At 40.1% G+C, this 19,704-nt stretch overlaps 2 protein-coding genes across 4 annotated transcripts in view; both read left to right on the top strand.

The window, feature by feature from the left end:
• Positions 1-1,843: 1,843 nt before the first annotated feature.
• ZFAND2A (zinc finger AN1-type containing 2A) lies at positions 1,844-4,562 on the top strand. 3 transcript variants are annotated; one of them, XM_079321233.1, is made up of 6 exons: positions 1,844-1,994; positions 2,187-2,281; positions 2,970-3,101; positions 3,265-3,416; positions 3,912-4,001; positions 4,418-4,562. In XM_079321233.1, exons 1-6 carry the CDS (start codon positions 1,940-1,942, stop codon positions 4,425-4,427), a joined length of 534 nt encoding a protein of 177 aa, XP_079177359.1. In that variant the 5' UTR covers positions 1,844-1,939; the 3' UTR covers positions 4,428-4,562. The 3 variants fall into 3 exon arrangements, with proteins under 3 accessions (XP_079177359.1, XP_079177358.1, XP_079177360.1); XM_079321232.1 differs by having other exon boundaries at positions 3,912-4,151; XM_079321234.1 differs by lacking the exon at positions 4,418-4,562 and having other exon boundaries at positions 3,782-3,920.
• Positions 4,563-6,412: 1,850 nt separating this feature from the next.
• The window catches only part of CHLSN (cholesin), a 116,214-nt gene continuing 102,922 nt past the window's right edge, over positions 6,413-19,704 (top strand). The window contains exons 1-3 of the mRNA XM_079321182.1: positions 6,413-6,579; positions 6,873-7,133; positions 8,555-8,697. Coding sequence (XP_079177308.1) covers positions 6,477-6,579; positions 6,873-7,133; positions 8,555-8,697 — 507 coding nt within the window. The 5' untranslated portion in view covers positions 6,413-6,476. The remainder of the gene's footprint in view (positions 6,580-6,872; positions 7,134-8,554; positions 8,698-19,704) is intronic.

Genomic DNA, 19,704 nt, shown 5'->3' with positions numbered 1-19,704 from the left:
ACATGTGGGTTTTTTGCACCTCCCAAGTTTTTGAGTTGTATAAATCCTACAAGGAAGATGATGCATAATAGAGCCAAGCTCTTGAAGTGCCTTGGATAACTTGACTTTCTCTTACTGTTTGTATTAGGATGATTTTTGCTGTTTCCTCTTCAATTTTAAAATTCACCTGTCCCAAACTGCCAGACCCAACCAAGTCAGAAGAACAAAACAAGTGGGGGAGAGTGCCACACTCTGGGTGTCCCAGGGTGGGTTTTGGGTGTTCCCAGCATGGATGTGGCACAGCTGTCCCCATGCAGCAAACATGGGGACAGTGGAGGAGGTGAAATCAGAGTTTACCTTTCACAAACCAAAGATCTGTGGCGGAATCAATGCTCTGGCAGCACAGCTGCTCTGTGGAGTAAGGTTTTATGTGAGGAGATTTGGTAATTTTATGGGTTCAGGAGAGAAAATGAATTGAGGGATGGGCAGAGTGTCTGGCTGATGACATGGTACCATCTAATCCAGCAGGACTGGGCTGTGGGGCAGTGCTCCACGTGGGTTGGCTGTTAGCTGGCACCCACAGCAGGAGTCACACGAGTGCCACGTCAGTGGGTGACGTGGAAGGTGGAGCAGGGGCACATGCCACTCCTGGAGTTCAGCAGCACACAGTGGCCTGTGCAGGCAGCAGCACATGCAATCCCAAAGCTCCCCTTTGACCTCATGGCCCCACTCTGCTTCTGAGTCATGCACTACAGCACAGTCAGGTGTTTTCCGGGGAGAGCAGAAAAACACTTTGTCATTTCTCAATCCTGTAGCAAATGCCATGAAATCATTAGTCCTCCTCTGTTCCATATGGAGTTAGAATTGTGGCACACCTCCAAAAATCATTTCTAAAATACACCTTGATCTCAAAGTGAGACCAGCTCTCTGGGTTTATTTTGAAGTTTGGAAGTAACACAATTTAAGCATCACAATGCCACAAGAGGGATGCTGCAGCAGCTGAAGCCATGATAAAGAACCAGAATATCAATGTCAGTGGCAAAGGGCTGAGGCACTCCAGTGATCTCAGTCTAAGATCAGTCTGGGCTTTTCCTGTGTCATTGTCCCACATGTGTCCCACGGCCATAACAGCCCTGCCCTCTCATCCCTCTGGGTTCCTGCACCACAGGGAATGCACAGCAGCAGGAATGCTCTTGTGGTGTGGATGGGATTCCCTGGGGAAGCTGGAGAGCCCTTGTTTTCATTACCAGCCCCTGTCATCTCCATCCTGAACTCATCTCCATGCCCTTGATGCCTGAAGTGGCTACCCCTAAAACAGAGGCTGGACAGTGTTAAAGGAATAAAATAGGTATTTATAAAAATGCCTTCAAGGTTGACCCAAGACAGACTCTGTGTCACAAGTTTTCACACTTTTAGTGCTTTAGGTCTATTTACATATTGGGGTCAATTGCCCAATAACAGCTCCAGGTTATGCAGTCCCATCCTCCCAGATTCTCATCTCAATTTGCTGTTGTTTGCACTTTTGGGCCTGAAGCTGCAATGGTGTCTGTGGTTCTCAGGCTGGAAAAGGATTGTTTTGTCTGACTGAGGTGTGAAGAGAACTTGCTGACACTTTATACGGAGTTCAGAGTCACACAGCAGTGCAGTGCAGAATCTGGGAAATATGAGAATTAAACTAAAGGCATCGCCCTTGCCCTGTTCCCCAGGTATTTTCTCACCCCAGGGCGTATCTCCACCTTTATCCCTATTTCCATCCTTATCCTCATTCCATCCCCTGGCCCCGCCCCCGCCCGTGACTCAGCCGCCCCCCGCCCTCCCATTGGCTGTGGCGGCAGTGACGTCACTGCGCGGCGGCGCGGCGGGAGCGTGACTCAGCAGGTGTCTGCGCTGAGTCAGCACCGGGCGCCGATAAAGGCGCGCCCGCCCCGGGATTTGGGATTTCGTGCTGTCCCGCCGGGCCATGGAGCTGCCGTGGCTGGGCGAGCACTGCTCCGAGCGCTCCTGCAAGCAGCTGGGTAAGTGAAGAGTGACCTCACCTCCACTGAGAAACCGGATTGTGACTTGACAAAAACCTCTTTAGAATTTATTTTATTTTATTTTATTTTATTTTATTTTATTTTATTTTAATTTATTTTAAGTACCCTTTGATTTGCTAACTTTGTTTCATAAAAATTTTTGATTTTTTTTTTTTTTTTCCCTTCTCCCAGATTTCCTTCCTCTGAAATGCGACGCGTGTGGGGAAGTCTTCTGCAAAGATCACATCCGTTATGATGACCACAAGTGCAGTTCTGCCTACAAGAAAGTGAGTTGTGGATGATGTGAGTCATAATTCACCCTGCAGAATTGCTAAGTCATTTATAAGGACTGCTCTGGTTTCAATAAAAGAGGATGGGAGAACCTCAAGATGCAAGTTAATGATACATTTGGATTTCAAATATATAGAAACATGACATTTCAGAGGTCAGAACCACTAGATTCTAGTTTTTTTCACTTACTGTGCATCTTCCCAGAGAGGAGTGCTTTATATTGCAAGTAATGTATTGTGGTCCAACATTTGCTACAGTCCAAGTCCTGTAAGTTGAAGAACAACAAACATGAAACTACAGAAGAAATAAATAGAACAAGTGGATCCAAACTTTGATCTCTGGCCTATAGTTGGGCTTTGAAGTATTCAAAGGCTGGAATTCCAGAAAAGCCAAAAGGATATTTAAAGTCAACTTACCAAATATGTTGCTACAAATTTTGGCAAAGCATGTCTGTGTGGTTTTTGGATGGTGATTTTACAGTTACTGTTGTGAAGTGTATCTTTAAAAGCATTAGCAAATGGGAACATGAAACATTTAGGAATATAATTCTATTATCCATGGGTAAGAGAAGGACACAAAAATAGGGCTGGACTTGTAATGGCTTGACTTGATTATCTTCAAGGTCTATTTTGATCTAAACAATTCTTTAATGCTGTGATGCTGATCTGTGTTGTGTGTTCTTAGAATGTGCAGGTCCCAGTGTGTCCCCTCTGTCACACACCTATCCCAGTGCAGAAGGGAGAAATCCCAGATATTGTGGTTGGAGCCCACATAGATAAGGACTGCAAATACAATCCAGCACAGCAGAAGCAGAAGGTGAGAAAATTGCTGTTGCAGTCTAAGCTGCCTTCCTAAGTGAAGTTGGACCTTCTGGCATCTGTCTCATCTTGGCTCTAAGGCTGCTTGAACATTTGTGCTTCAGCTTGGTCATGGCTCACAGGAAACAAACATTGACAACTTCCTGTCCTCTCTTACTCAGATCTTCACAAACAGATGTGTAAAGCCAGGCTGCAAAAGGAAAGAGATGATGAAGTTGGTTTGTGAACAGTGTGGTGGCAGCTTCTGCATAAAACATCGGCATCCTCTGGATCACGACTGCAAAGGGAGCAGCCAGCCCATCTCCAAGGCAGGGTGAGCTGTGCTTGTGATACTTCAGCTCAAGAGAGCTCTCAGGGCTGGTATCAAGGGTTGGTGGGGAGCTTGGACACACAGGGAATTCTGGAAACTGGTGGCCATGGCAATAAAATAGCCATGATTTCCTCTTGAATCTCAGCCTTAATTTCTGAGCCAAGAGAAAAAGCTTTCCTGAATTTTCAAGCTTACCTGTGTCAGTTTCTCGTAATTGAGAACAGGCATTGGCCATCTCAAGCACCCTTTTGGGTCTGGGTCCACACACTTGAATCCTAAAGCTCTGCCCAGCACTTTGAAGTAACCAGGAATAATCAATACCCCAACAAGCCAAGTTTGAAGTTAATAAAAAAATCTGTCTCATGCAGGCAGACATACCTTGACTGTTCCGTGCAATAGGACTGTGAGATTTGTGTGACAGATGCAGATAATTAAACTGGATGGAAGAGTGAAAATGCAGGGTGCATAGGTGCTGAACCTGGCTGTGTTTGTTTGTAGATATGCAGCTCTGATGAGAGCAGCTCATTCCACCTTCAAGTCCCCAGGAACAACTGGAGTGCCATCTAATGGGAATCATCAGCAGAACAGGTATCAGCTGCACGGGCAGAAAAGACAAACTCCAACTGGGCTGGTGTCCACACGGTGTAGCAGTGCCACTGTCACACCTCTGACTGCTCTGGAGTTGGTAGCTGACCTGTAAATGGTTGGGAGTGCAGTAGAGGGGCTCAGACAGCACAGGTAAATCCCTTCTTTATAGTGTGATTAAAGTGGCCTCATAGACACAAGCATTAGAATATCAAATTGTATCTGCAGGTTGGTCTCCCACATATTCAGTGAGAGGTTTGGCCAAGTTCTGGAAAAATGGTGTGTCATCAGAGTGAGGAAAGCACAGCAAACACCTGAATTACAATAAATGGCCCAAGCCCTTCCCTGGCATGTTGTAGCTCCATGAGACTGAAAGTTCCAGTTGTGTAACCCTTACTGTGCATTCTTATGTCTTTCAGGTGCAGATAGTAGAGGCTCTTCACATCTGGATCAAACCTTTATTTTAAAATTATTTCTCTCTGTCTTTAAATTTCCATGCAATTAACTTATTTTTGTATTGTAATTTTGTATGAATTCAATAAACTGTTACCCTTTCTAAGCCAACATTATTTGTTCCTATATTTTGAATAAACTTTAATACTATGAAAAATTTGATGTAGGAAGTGAGATGATGGTGGTGTGTAGAAGATTACAGTTGGTATGAAATACAGCTAGATTTGCTTAGGTCATGCCATGCCTGAACTAGGAATCTCCCAAAATGAAAATCTGAAATACAAGCTACTGTCAGTGCCTCAATCCTTTTGGAAGTGTTCTGGCTCTGCATGACAAACAACATCAATGTGAAACTTCTTGGTTTCTCAATGTCACTGGAAGACTTTTATTTATAAAGCCAAATCATCATTTTACAGGTCCTGTCTGAAGGCTAGTACTCACAGAGCCATGTGCAGTATAATTCTTCATCATTTATTGTCCCTTAGACAGAAATCTAAATTTGCAGGGATATATTTTGTGGTTTCAGGGAGAAAAGGAAGCCAGAGAAAGTAACATTAACAGTGTCGTGCAATGAGAATAAGGCCAAAATCCAGCATTGTTTAGGGAGGCTGCTCTTGCTGTCTGCCTGAAAAGCTTAAACAAGTGAAGTCAGAGCAGATAATGCTCCATCTATTATCCTGATCAGCTCTTTAAAACTGCATGAGTATCCAGCTGCTTAGCTTGAGGCCTGAAATATTATAGGCTGATGAAATGGAAATGTGCTGTTAATGAACAATGCTAATTCCCCAGATGGGATCTAAGTAGACCTCTCATCCAGCTAATTGTGAGAAAAATGCCAAGGCTTTCTGATGGTGTCAGGGGGTCAAGACCTCAATTTTATGTGTCATTGGAGCCATTCCTCTGCATGCTGGGGCTTCTGGGCTGCAGTGTTGGCTTAGGACTAACTGGAGGGTAATTGCAGCTCCTTCAATCCCCTGCAATGCTGCTGAGGTGGGAGGAGAAGCACTTTGCAGAGCAGATGCTGAGTTCCCTGATTTGGGAAAAGTCTTCTTTGCTGATGCTGTCAGAGATGGGAGCAGAAGTGCAGTTAGTGCTTTGTACAGCCTTGGGGGTGCTGCAGGTGAGCAAAGACTGTTGTGTCTCTTTCTTTGAGCAGTTTAATCCTTGGAGTGGGAATGCTGCCTGAGGAAGAAATGTAGATTTGTGGTTCTTCACAATCATAAAAGCCACAGGCCTTTCCTAAGAAAGGACAGATGTAATTTCTGCCCAGCACAGAACAAATATTGGTGCTATCCCATATTAATGTTTGGCCCAGTGTGATTTCTCTTCCAAGATTTTGGAGATCACAGCTAGCTGGGCAAACTGAACGTGTAATATAGATATGAGTTACACTGATCACATAATCTAATTTTTTGCAATCATGCAGCCAAGACTGTGATTTGACAGTATCTGTAGTACTGTGTTTAACCACAGGATGTCACAAGAGCATATGCAATAACAGTCTTTATTTTAGGAAGTCTAAACACAGAAGCTTGGAGCAAAAGCTTGAATTACTTTAGTTTTTAGGTACCACCACCCTCTGATTATCCCGTGTGCCAACAACCTTAACTCAGCCTTAGCGCATTGCTGTATTTTATATCCATTTTACATTTTTTTGTGTGTGATTTCTAACTGGCCAGCCATTCCCAAATGGTGTCATACCTCCCAGCAGTGCTTTGGGAAGGGGATTCCAGGTTCTGAGCACGGTGTGAGGACTCAGATTAGGGGAAAGAGGCTCTCCCAGCTGGGGGACACCTCGGTGTGGGGAGGAGGAAAGCAGAGGTTTCTTCTTCCCATCAGAGCCTGAAATGCTGCAGGGACTCGTTTGCGAGCAGCATCTGCTCCCACATCCAACAAAGGGAAACAACAACGCTCACGCTGTCCTGAAAAAAATGTGTCATCTACGTGGGTGTATGTAGTAAAAGTTCTGGCCCTTAAATTACCGAGGAGACTTGGAAAAGTTTGTGCATGGGGTATTTATAGAAAATGAAAACACGGAAAGTAATTTGCTTCCTGGAAATTGTCCTCGGAGGTGTTTTCTCTGTCAAACCACACCCTTGGCGTTCCCTGACACCCCATCGGGACACGAGTAATGCTGGCGGAGACTTCGGGTCTTTTAGGATCTTGGAGCCTGAGGGATTTGGGGGCTCAGAGCAATCGGAGCCGTTCTCCAGACAGAGACAGCCGCACACAGCTCGTGTGGGGAGCGCCGGGCTGGCCCCCAGCGGCTGCACTGCCGTGCAGGGCGGGGGCTGCCAGGCCCGGGGGATCCCTGCTAAACCCTGGGGTCCCTGCAGGGCGCGGTGGGTCCCTGCGCGATCACGGGCGGCTCCCGGCCAGGCCGCGGGTCCTTCCCGGTTTCTGGAATATCCCACACAAAAGGGCGGGGCCACAGGCGGAGCTCGGCGCGGGGAGATGACGTCACCCGCGCCGCCAGAGCCGGCGGAGCGTTCTGCAGCACACGTGTTCCTGGTGGGCGCTTTAACTCCGAGCGGGGCTTCCTATTGGCCGCCGAGGTGATTGACAGCTGGCGAGCCAACCAGACGCCTCCATTCTCCCCGCGCAGCCAATGGGAAGCAGGGGGCGGGCGGTGGCGCCAAGCGTGGGGCTCAGTTGAATGTGCCGGGGCGGCGGCTGCGGGAGGTGCGTGTGGGGCCGGGCGGGGGGCGCAGCGCTGGGTCCCCCCGGGTGGCGGCGGCTCCTCCGGGGGTCCCTCTGCCTGCGGGAGGGGCGGAGGGGCCTGGCGGCGGGGCCTGTGCTGGCTGAGGGGGGCTGCGGCCAACCGGGGGTTTGTGCTGGGGTGCGGAGCCGGGCTCGCGGGTTGGGAAGCGAATCCCGGTCGGGAAGCGCGTCCCGGTGCTGTGCAGGGAGCCGGGAGCAGGGCTGGCGGTGGGATCGCCTCCTGGCCCGGGCACGGCTGTGCCGACACGTGCCAGGCCTGGCTCCTTCGGCACCTTCTGCTGTGTTGGGAACCTCTGATGGGTTGGTTTGTTTTCTATTGCATCGCGTGTTTCAAGGTAAATGTTTGGGATTGAGGCAACATTTGCCTGTGCAGTGAAACTCACACTGAAAGTGACAGTGTTGGGGTAGCTGGGGAAAGTCACTTCATCAGGTGTTCTCACAAAGAAACAGCACGGAATTACAATGAACCTGTTTTCATGTTGTTTGCAACTCCTGTTCACTCTTAAGTCTAGAATTAAAGCGAATGAGACAGTTCTTCAAGCATAGTTTTACCACATTAACTTATACGAAAAGGGAAAAACTTGCAGTTTAACCAGAACTAGTGGTTTGAAACTGTTTAGTAATCAAATAGTATTTTTGATCAAATAGTATACAAGCATATTATAATACACATATGAATATATTATTATAGTATTACAATTCTAATATTATTATGTAGTTATAATATACTAATTATACAGTACTATATATAGAATATTGTGTTACATATAATTGTTAATAACCATATATGAGTATATATTAATAATTATATATTATTGATTTATGTATTTTATATATATAAATACATATAAATATATATATTAAATATATATATTTATATATATTATATATATATAATTTATATATTAGCACAATGCATTAATTGTATATTAAATACATAATTATAATATTACAATATATTTTGATATGCATATTAATGAGAAGACTAGCAGTCATGTGAATGTATTTTGGGATGATGGTGTTATCTGAGGTAGAGAGTTGATCAAACAGTTCAGTATAGTGTGTTCTAACCTGCAGAAAGCACAGCCTAAGTTATGGAGAATTCCTGCCAGGAGGGTCACTGAGGTGTATTCCACAACTCAGAGGATAAAAGGTGTGGAGATTCCTACAGGAGACTGGTATTTGAATTTACAGTATGTATTCCTAAAGGAAACACAAACATCCTCCAAAATTAATCAAATTTCAATGCAGACATATACTTCATAGTTAGGTAGTCACAAATAATTCCCATACCAGTGTAATTATTGTTTAACTGTCTGTATATGAGACTGACATTTAATATTTAAAAAGGTTTTTTTGCAATTTGGTGGTTTCTGTTACAGAACAGCATCTTAGAATGCCGAAAATGATCGTGGAAAAAAAAGAAAAGAAGGCAGAAAAAAGAAAAAAGCTGAAGCAACATGTGGCCCAAAAGGATGAGCTGGAATTGGAAACTAAACCAAAGAAGAAGAAGCAAAAGCTGCAGGTTTGACACTTTAATTCAATACAAAATGGAATTTTTGTTGCTGTGGATTCTGTTCTGAACATGAGTTGGATTCAGTTGAAAGCTAAAAGGAAAAGAGAAATCAAGCCAAATCTGGGTCCAATTGTAGCAGGCAGAGAGGTGCTCTCTGTTTGTTTTGGGTGTTTTGTGAAAAGCAGAGAGTGGATGTGGGTGAAAGGTGAACCAAGTCAGGCACTGTCATATGGCAAACTCAGTGAGCTTCAGTCTTCATGTGATCTGGGAAAACATGAAAGATGTTTTCTTGGAAATTCTCCTGGTTTTTGGACAGAATGTCAAGTGGCCAGAAGGTGTCAGCAGTCTCTTTGTATTCCTGAATGTTTTATTAATTATTTTATGGGAATGAAATTAGCAATCTCATTACATTACTTGAAGTGGGAGCTTGAAGTTGGAAGGCAGTTGGTTTTACTTTTTTGTGATGGAGATTATGCATAATTCAAGAGCAATTCAATCATAATGTTCTTAGTGGTTACTGTGAAAAGAAGATCAAAAAACTGTAAAGCAGTTCAAGAAGTAGAGAGGGAAAGCAGTTTTTTTTTTTCTTCAGGAATTCTTGAGGATCACCTCAAGAAGCCATGGTCTTAATTCTCTTATATTTCCTGGCCTAATATAAAATACATGTGAAAGCTGCTTGTTACTTCCTTTATCATGACATTGTAACTCAGTAGAGCTCATATAATTAAAATTTAGTACACATTTTGTTATTAAACTTCATTTAAGCTCATTGACAAGAATATATTTAAAGAACTTTTTAATTTAGAAGTGTCTCTAGGTATTGCATTTAGACTTTGGAAAGCTTAATATTAAAAAACACAACCTATTGGCAGAAGCTATTCAGGGGTCTGTACATTTTTGCAGTTTTGAACTCAGCAGAAATGTTCCTAAGTAAGAAAAGACTGCATCTTTGTCAAAGCAAAAATAGGAAATTTTGCCTTTATAGCTTTTTAAGAGGGAATGTTTCTCTTTTCCTTACAGACTGTGGATTTGCCATGCTATAATTAAATCCGAGTGAAAATCATTTTTCAGGACAAAACAGTGTGAAATGGAAATGTCAAAATGAAAATTTCATTGTCTGTGACAATCTATAATTTCATGTAAAATTGCCAAACAGTTGAGGTGGCTTCAAGCTCCTGACAAGTGGAGCTTTTTGGACCATCTGATGTCCAGTGTTCAGTTCTCAGAACACCCTTGTAGGCTGTGCAGACTGTGAAAGAAAGAGCAAAGAATAATGAAAATAAGAATCCTTAATACTTTTAGGGATCACCACTAAGCACAACAGTTCTTGGAATTATAAAAGTAGATGCCAGTGGGTGGCTTGAACATGTATATAGTGAGTTTTAGGGAATGCCATAAAAGGTCTATGACAAGCCATTTCTTGGCATCAGCTTTATAAACTATAACTGTTGATAGCAGAAAAGTCTAAGTTAATAAACCACTTTTTTTTTTTTTTCTTGTTTGAATTGACTGTTAAGAGTGAAAAACGTGAGGCAGATCTTAAACAATTTTACTCTTTTCCAAGGAAGAAATTTGGAACAAAAGTTAAGCAACTTCTCAGAAAGGTTTATTCTGCAACTTAATTTTCTTTAATTTGATTTCTGTTACTTTAAAATAAGCTGGAATTTTGCTAGATTTACAGGAATTCCTGAATTGTGCTGCCTGGATTCTGATGAGCTGTGATTGGCAGTAAATGCAGTAACTGAATTAAAGGAAACTCTTCCTGGCATTCTTAAAGCAAGGATGGGTAGGCTCCTGATTTTCCTAAGGGGTCTCATGTGTGGTAGAAAGAAGTCAAGTTTATGGTGGGAGAGTGGTTTTATTGGTTCATAAAGTCATGTTCCTGTGATTTACTTTTTTTTTTTTTTTTTAAATTCTACTACAGCAATTTAATCTCCAAAGAGAAAAATACAAATGTTTAATTGATTTTGTTATAGAGCTGCAGGCAAGTTGAAGTGTGTTTTCAGTGACTGGATTTAATGTACACTGATCATTCCTTCAAGAGATTTATTTCAAAAATCCTTGCCAGTCTTAGAGTAAGATATTTTTCCTTGGAACAGCTTGACCTTTCAGAGTAATCTTGATGTTTTATTGATTTTCATCTACTCAATTTCTTCTGTTTACACTAAATAGCAATAAGCAATTCAAGACCAATATGAATGTTTTCATGAGTGATCTTAGAACCACACACCTCTAAATAAGACATCTCTAATGGGGCCTAGTTTTAAAATTTAATTAAGTTTTAAAACTTAATTCAGCCTTGTGGTTTTTCTGACTGATTCTCCTGATGTTACTGTTCTATTTACCTGAAATAATCACACATTTTAAACTAGACATTAGTTTTACAATTTTTGTAATGACTTTTATAGTTTGCTGACATACTTACATGTTGAACTATCAGAATGTTTAAGTTTTTCCTTTCAAACTGTAATATAGGTATGAAGAAAAAGGGATTTAAAATGTGCCATCTACACTGGTGGTTTGAAGCTGACTGTTGCCATCTTAGGTAACAACTGCCTGATGGATCTCTTCTGACAAGTTACTTTTGTTTCAATTCTCTGAAAAAAACCCCAACATTTGCAGTATTGTTAAGGTGTCATCTTGAAATAACAGAACCCTTAGAAGTGTTTCTTTGCAATTACTCCTGTTTTGCTTCTAATTATGGATTTTTCCAGCTTCCAGGTGCCTCAATGCCACAAAGCCACTGGAACAGCAATCCTGGCAGTGGCAGTTTGTAGGTAGGGAACAACATGTGGTTGCTTTATTTCCCAGGGCTATTTGAGTTCTGCCCCAATGACATTACTGTGTCACAGGATCTTGTCATTTACAGGCAGATCTCCTTGCTGCAGTGCTGTTTGAAGAGCTGCTGGCTTTCTGCAGAACAGGAGGAAATCCTTTCAGAACAGAACATCTATTAGGCAAGACTCAAAATTCGTAATCCATAGAAAACAATATTAATTTCCTGTTCCTTCCCAATTTAGTCTAGTGAATGCTGTGACTTCAAGGAAAATTACAATGAGTAAGGGATGATTAATCTTTATAAATCAAATTCCCCTGTTCATGGTTGAAGGGTACTTTGGGTAATGCTCATACAGCCAGTGGGTGTTTCCTTGTACTTCCTTGTTATCTTCAGCATTGCAAGTGGTTGGAGGAGGAGGAATCAACATTTTCCTCAGATAAAGGCAGGATCAGTGGGAAAGGAATTTAATTTCTGAGATTCCATACAGATACTACAAACAATGGCAAATAAACAAGTAGCTCATGGTGTTTCTTTCATCAGAGTGTGCAGGTGCCCAAACAGTAAGATCTGTTTACTAAATGGTAAATGGCAAAATTAGTAAAGAAAAGGTTTTTCTGTTTGGCTTTTTGGACGTTATCATAAAGAGGAATGTAGAATTCTTTAGCTGCAAAGCAACCACAAAAGAAAGAAAGATTGTTTAAAATCACTGTTTGGTTCTAGCAGTAGAAAACCCCATAAAATTATGTTTAAGCTGTGGAGATAAATATTCTGGGCATGAGCTCAGTGGAATAACTGGGAATGCAGCTTTGATATGATCTCTAATGCTGCTTGTAATCAGGTAACTGGGGTAGTAATGTGAATGTTTAATGAATGCAAAGCAGACATTGCTGCAAAATGATCCAGCAGATACTGTAAAGCTATCATCAGACAGTGTATTTATTTGTTTGACAACCCACTAATTCATCCCAAAGCCTGTTCTTGAAATAATGAGTTGTGGATGATTTGCAAACAAACTCGGTAATCCTTTATTGTTCCTTTAATTTATTTTTCTAATTAATGGGAAGCTTATCTTGTAACCATCAAAATAACTTGGTTTATATTTTCCCATCCTAAAAAAAAAATGCCATAAAATTAAAAACTTTTATGTGATCTTGCAGAATTTTCTTCTGATTACCAAGCTGCCAATACTAACTGCATTTTATATGCATTAGAAATATATTTTGGAAACTGTTTGCATTGCAATTCCACTGTCCACTCTTTCTGCACTGGTTTGGTTTTGCTGTACTTGCTAAATCCTCTTTTGTAAGTATTAGTGTTATCTGAGGTTATTAATTTTTGTTCAAGGAATATGTGAAAATCTTAAATATTAAAAAAAAGAGGAAATTCTAAAAAGTTAATTTTATTTGGCATAACCTCCTAAAATAAGAATCTCATCTTGTCCTGGGTATTTTTGGGGCCAATTTTAAAGTATCTTTAACGTGCAAATAGAGTTTTGTCCATGTTATGAAGAGAAGATGACATAATCTTTCATCTTCCCCTGTCCCTGCATCTCCCCCTGTGCCTGGATGGAAAGATACATCAGCAGTCTCCCAAAGTGGCCAAGTTAAATGTCAGCATGGATATTATTGTGCTGGGTTTTGTCAGTCTGTAATTAAAATGTTTGGCCTATTTCTCTTTGCTTTGGGCTACATTTCAGTTGAGTGTTTATTCTTGGGTTATTTGTTTGGGGTTATTTTACTTGCACAGAGACAAGTTTGCTGGCCCATTGGTTTTTAGTGCCTCTCTGTATGGTGGCCTTCTGATGGTTATAGGAAATAATTAGAAAGCTCTAAATCCTTATGACTTTCTGAGTGACATCCTTGCTTGGTTTATCTGCTTTCTTATCTATGCAATATTTCTCAAATTAGGAAAATTTCAAAAAAAACAACCAACCACAAAACAACAAACTTTGAGGGCAGCTGGTTATGGGACTGAAACATTTGTTTCCTGCTAACACTTCATCAGAATATTGATAGAGTTGCTTCAGATTATTTGAATAAATTAACCATACACTTATTTATTTAAAAAAGGGGGTAAATTTAATTGTGACACCCATGTAGTGTTTATACAGAATAATAGGCCTTCTGTAAACAGACATGTCTAAGAAGGTACAGAATCATGTCTGAAATATGGATATGCATAGATTAGGCTGAATAATTTTACATTCCTTTGAAAATTATTTTTGTAATGGTAGGAATAGATTTCCCAGGAAAGAGCATTCACAGCTGGGAAAACAGTTGCTACTTTGAAGATGGTTTTCCCAGGCGAAAGCCTCACGTCCCCAACTGTGTTTGGTATAAACAATATGTGGTGTATTTCTTACTTGTGTTTAAAGGAATTGTGCATTCTTCATTACATATTAGCCCACAAGAGTTTCATGCTAATTCTGGGTATTTGCCTTAATCTGAATCCATTCAAAGTTAATTCCCTACTTTTATTAATAAAGCCAGGGTATTAAATTGATGGGGAATTTGGTGGTGAAACACAACTGTCCCTTTTTGCTGTTAAAAGGGGAAATTCTTCATTTTCTGCTTGGAGCACATATACTTGTTGATTCTTCTCAGCCCTCATCCTCTGCTTGCTGGTGAGACCTTCCTTGATGGCTCTTGTTGCATTTCCAGTATAAATCCTTGCTTTCCTGCCTTAACTGCAAATACCTTAACAAAATTGAAATTCAGGACAGGATTCCCACTTCTGGGTTGAATTTGTTGAGTGTTCAGTTGTTGGAGGAGTGAAAATCTGACTGTGTCACCCAGCTCCAGTCCAGTGAGAACACTGTTTTCTGCCCTTTTTCAATGATAATTTTATTCTGATTCTCTATTGATGACTTCTAACTCCTTATAGAGAGAGGTGTCATCAATGAAAATTGCTGGAAAAGGCCCAAATTGTTGAATATAGAAAACTTGGCACAGAACCTCAAAATATGTATAACTTCAGTTAAAAAGAAGTCTCATTAACATGTTTGAATTTGCAAAATGCATTCACTTGGCAAGAAATGAGCTTGTAAGCTTGACAGGATGTTTGCTGCATTCTGATACAGGATAAAGAGCAGAGAAATGGGCATTCAAAGGCAATTATTCTTGACAGGGCTGGAAATTTGGAAGTGTGTATAGCATAATGTATTAATGCAGGCCAGGATTTGTTGCTTCCTTTTTATTGCTCTTGCTACTCAATTTCTAATGTTACTGGGTTCAAAAGACCAAAAAATGGCATGGATTTGGATATTTCAATTATGCTTATTCTAAAAAGCATCGTTGTCCTTGATGAAATGCTGCTGTTTAAACAATGTGGGAGGCTGGTATAATGATTTTTATAAAATATATGACTTTTTGTGTGTTGATGAAATAGATTAAAAATTTTAAACAAATGTTTTGGCACAGATAAAAGGGTGTGATGGCTGCTTCTGTAGTATGAGTGAGAAATGAGAAGCTTCTTCATTCAAAATGCCTTTTGTGTTTAGATGCAATATTGTGAACCACATGAAAGATCAGTGTATATTTATGTATGTTAATAAATTACAGCATAGATAAAATGGCTCTTGGGTATTAGATCAAAGCCACACAGATTAATAAATACTTGGAAAGTGCTTGTCTGTTACATCCAACAAGTAATTAGAACAGAAAATTAATCTTTTGACTTTTAAAACCTGCCTGAAACATCGAGGCTACAAGCATGAAGGTATTTGACAGGAGAACCAGACTCTGTCTTTGAATGCATTTACCTGTTTCTAATTGAATCCCACAGGAGTTCTGTAGGACATCAAACGGAAGATCATCAACCAGTGTTTTATTAAATTTCTCAGCATTATCTTAATAATTTTCATCTGTAAACCAGGCTATTGCAAGCAGCATATACATAAGGGCAGACAGCTCTTCCTACCATCTCAGAGTTTGAAAGATGTCAAAGCTGTTCAGAAAATGTTCTGCATTGCTTAAAAAGGAGCAGAGTGGTTATGTAAAGAGAAGAGGAAATCTAAAGTATCTGTGGAAAATACATGCATTTAATAACTGTCATTCCATCCTACCTTTAACTGTGGACTGAATCCTAAAGGGGGGGGTTATTCATCCTTACCCACTTGTGAAATAACTAATTGGTTACAGAGGTGAACTGTAATACAGAGCTCATTGAAATTGGTCATAGGCTTTTGGTGGACTTAGGAGCCTTCATGCACCTCACTGGCTGATTCTGTTTTCAGATTACCTTTGGAATAAGTCAAGCTTTTCCTATTTTACTGTAGAAATCCCATCTTTCGTGGCTTTCGAGCCCGTACTCCAAAGACATCTTTTAATAAACTTATGAAGTTTTTTTTTTTTAATTGTAAAATTTACCATCCTTTGCTTAAACTATGGTTGTCTTCTTTACATTTGTCCTGATTAAGTCATGATCTAGTTTGAGCTTAGAATAGGAGCAGCCAACTGTCCTGATCCAATAGGTTAAGATCCAAAAAGTCTCAGTCAGGGAGAGTCAAGAGGAGCACAGAGCAGCAGGGGATGGGGCAGTTTTCCCTGGAGCCCTTGTTTTGGGCTGAGGATGCTGTCAGGTTCTGTGTGATCCACTGTTGGCTGCAGCAGCACCTCTGCCAGCAAGGCTGAGCTGATCCCACAGCACTCTGACAGTGTCACCCATCATCAGGCAGCTGTAATTAGCATAAGGAAATAACATGTCATGTTTCTCACTGTTCTAGAGAATGAGCTTGTAATATCAAAAGTAATTATTCTGTGTCTTTGGATGCCAAGCAAGTTTATAAATTAGGTTCCCCCCCACATCACTGTCTGTATCTTCTCACCTTAATTCTCAGTTGTCAGGTGGATATTTGGAATAGTATCAATTGTTTAAATGAGCTGGTTCTTTAGTTTCTTTCTCAGTTTGCTGTGTGCACTTCCCTCTGGAGCACAAGAGTTAAAAGGCTTTTGTAGTCAGGTACAGGCTATTTCTCTTTTGTAGTTCTGAATGGAGAGAGAATGAAAGGAAGAAAATCTTATTTGCCATTATATTACTGTTTCTATTGAGAGAATGCCTGGGAAAGGAAATATTTCTGCTGCTGAGGCAGAAAGCAAATCTATCTCCAGCACTATTAGGCAATTCTGCCACTGAGCTCTTTCTGTAAAAATCGCCTTAACTCCAACTCTAAGGATAATTTAACAATATCCTAATAATTCTCCTGTTTCTCTACTATCTCTTTTTTTCTCCCCACAGTTTTTTTAAAATCCTTCCAGAAAACACATTAAATGCAATTTGAAAAGGCCTTAAACCTTTTCAGTGATTTTGCTTGCAAGTCAAGTGAACTGGGACTGGTGAGCAAAGCTGCTGCTTTGGAAAGGCTTCCCCTGCTGCATTAAATATTTATTTTGAGAAGGTGGGGTTTTACTTTTTGGCAAAGAACAGCTCAGTAGTTTAATTTAGATCTTTGGTCCTAATTTAGGTCTATATATACCTGTAGCAGTCTGTTTCAGCAATGTGAGAAAACAAGCTGGAAACTTGAAAATGGTTTTTATCATGGGGATTGAACAGTTTCAAGAGCCATTCTAAACACACAGGTGACTTTGTGAGACTCAGACAGTCATCTTTATATTTGGTAGTGGTATTTAGTGGATTTATGTAAAATAAATGAAGTAGCATGTAAGAAAGAGTTGAAAGCAGAGCTGATCCTGCACAGATTGCAGCCCTGAGAGGGCATTGCTCCTGTGTTGGCACCTTGGGTGGCTCAACATGCAGCTGTTTGTTCTCAGCTCCTGCCTGTGTCATGCTGCTGTGTGATGGAATGAGAGTCTAAAAAGGGAGCCAAACCCAAGGGTTAAAAGTTTATTATGTTAGAAGTCACAATGGAATAAATAGTTTGGACAATACTGTTGAAGAAATTTCTGAATTATAGATATGAATGGAAGGTGTTCAGATTTTCATGTCTCTCTAAAACACAGTACAGGGTATGTACCACAACCTGCCTGACAGCAGAACTTAAGAGTGTGGGGGAAAGGTGTTCTGTGTGCATGTCTTAAAAGTGACTTCTTGCCCATCACATGTTGTTCCAGTTTTACCATAAAAAAAGGACAAATAAACAATTAATTTGACCTATGCACTTCTGTGATGAAACTTTAAAACTGATGGTCTGAATGAGTAAGGTAAGACTAGAGTGAAAGGGAAGGATATATGCTGTCCCTTAAATTCAAATCAAGACCTTATCTTCGTTGTTTTCAATCAAAATCAAATTAATTCATTGGTTCACCTTCATGAGTAGCTATTAAAATTCAAACCTGCTTTTTCATACACTCACTTGTTTTTAGTTATGCAGAAACAAATTCCAGTGGAATTAATGATAAGCATGTCAAGTTCAAGCCTGATTTACTTATGGTAAACCACTCTTTAGCACATTTTTTGTGACAGTCCTAACCATTTAAAATTGTCCAGACAACCTTTTCCCTTTTGCAGCCTTTAATAAACAGCTGAGAGAATACAGCAAAATCCTTACACGGGAAAAAATTCAGTTATACTCTAATACAACTTGATGGCTGGAAAAAAGATTAGAGCCTGCACTGTACAGGCAGTGAATTCAGTTTGAAACACAGATACATAATCTGAAATTTTACAAGCATTTTCTTGTAAAACTTTGTGCTCTATTTTTTATTTTTCAAGCTTTTGAAGGGAGAGAGGTGACTTTTCTTGCATCTTACTTGTACTAAGTCAAAGCCTTGCACAGAATCTGGCATTGCCTGACTCATTGATTCAAATTCTGACACATGCCCTCCCATCCTGTAATGATTCATAAATGAATCAAGCTTCATCTTTAGACTGACTGGCTTTGCATTTTCAAGAGGTGTCTGCAGTTGGTATTTAGTGTATCTCCTAAAACTGTCCAAAGAATAAAGGTTGCAGCATCTCTGGAACATGTTGCTGGGGTCTTACATAACTCTTTTTCTCATATTTTTACAGAGCTGAGGGAAGCCTACTGCTTTCAGTTGCATCAGGTCCAGATTGGTGCTAGTTTGTGCTGTTTGCATTAATTTTTCTAGATATTCAGATTATTCTAGATATTCAGTTATACCCTGTGCATTCAAGGCATTCCTGTGCTAAGGTATTATTTTCAAAAGCAGTTAATGATTTCAGGGATTTTTTTGATTATTCTTTCTCTCCTCTTTTCTGTGAGCTTTACCTAATGCTAGACTTTTCATGTCTGGAAGCTTGATATAGACCATTATAACCAAGATTGTAAGCAACTGTGATAAACAGGTTTTTAAATCTCATAGTTGTCATCAGTCCAATGTTTTAGAAAGGCATATGGAATCTTTTCCTTCAACTTAGCAATTAAACAATTCATCAGAGACCAGAGATAAAAAGTGAGGGAGTTGTATGAAAAGTTTTGCTCCCATTCCCTTTTTCCTCTACACTCTAAAAAAGGTTTTATTTACTGGTGATTATGGTATTTGAAATTAACAAAAAAAAAAAAAGATCAAGCTGAAATCCTTTTGGTCCTTGTATAAGCCATACTAGCTAGTTATTGCAAGGTGTTGGCTTGCAGAAAGCTTGTTGTGTACATAAACACATGGAAGTTGTATGACTTTTCTGTAAATATTACTTTGTACAGAGTTACTGTTTGAAAAAAAAAAAAAGCTTTGGGAATAAGTGTGCAGTTTTTTCAGCTGGGAGAGTGCTTTGCATTTAAAGTAAGAAGTAAGTTTAAATTTAGTAGTTTCAGGCAAAGTTCATAAGCCTGTATCAAAATATCAGCAGTAGGGAACTCAGGTATTCTAGGTTTGTAATTTGGTTTTAAACATGCAATAGGTTGTTTTGGGTTGAGTAAATATTGTTTTTTTAATGCTATAATAATCTGGTCTTTCTTAGATTTCACTGTATATTACTGAATATGATCACTTAGAAACAAACTGCTTTGGAGGATGCATGAGCAGGCATTTGCTGTTGCTGTTTGTTTATTATTATAAGCTTCTGCACAAAGACTTTCATGATTTGTGCTCTGCAGGGGTAGCAGAAAAGCTTGTACCATAGACTTGATCAAAAATGTGATCCCTGTATTGGAAGGAGGGAGGAGGGGAAAGGATCTTATTCCTAAAAAAACAAAAGAAGCAGGTTTGGGAAAGTGTATTCCTGTAACCCCAAATAAGTTATTTATTCATGGCAAGTGTCAGGATTGCACAAACCTAATAAATCTGTAAGCACAAGATGTGTCTTACTCCTCAGAATTGCAC

This window comes from Erithacus rubecula (genome assembly GCF_903797595.1).
Source record: "Erithacus rubecula genome assembly, chromosome: 17".
In the NCBI taxonomy this organism is placed as follows: domain Eukaryota; kingdom Metazoa; phylum Chordata; class Aves; order Passeriformes; family Muscicapidae; genus Erithacus; species Erithacus rubecula.
Note: the sequence above shows the minus strand (reverse complement) of the source record. Positions and strands in the feature narration are given on the sequence as shown.

Excerpts from the sequence above, each read along its gene's own strand:
- ZFAND2A (XM_079321232.1), top strand. The coding sequence starts at position 1,940 with ATGGAGCTGCCGTGGCTGGGCGAGCACTGCTCCGAGCGCTCCTGCAAG. Across the intron at positions 1,995-2,186 it reads GCGCTCCTGCAAGCAGCTGG|ATTTCCTTCCTCTGAAATGC; the intron begins GTAAGTGAAGAG and ends CCCTTCTCCCAG. Across the intron at positions 3,417-3,911 it reads CAGCCCATCTCCAAGGCAGG|ATATGCAGCTCTGATGAGAG; the intron begins GTGAGCTGTGCT and ends GTTTGTTTGTAG.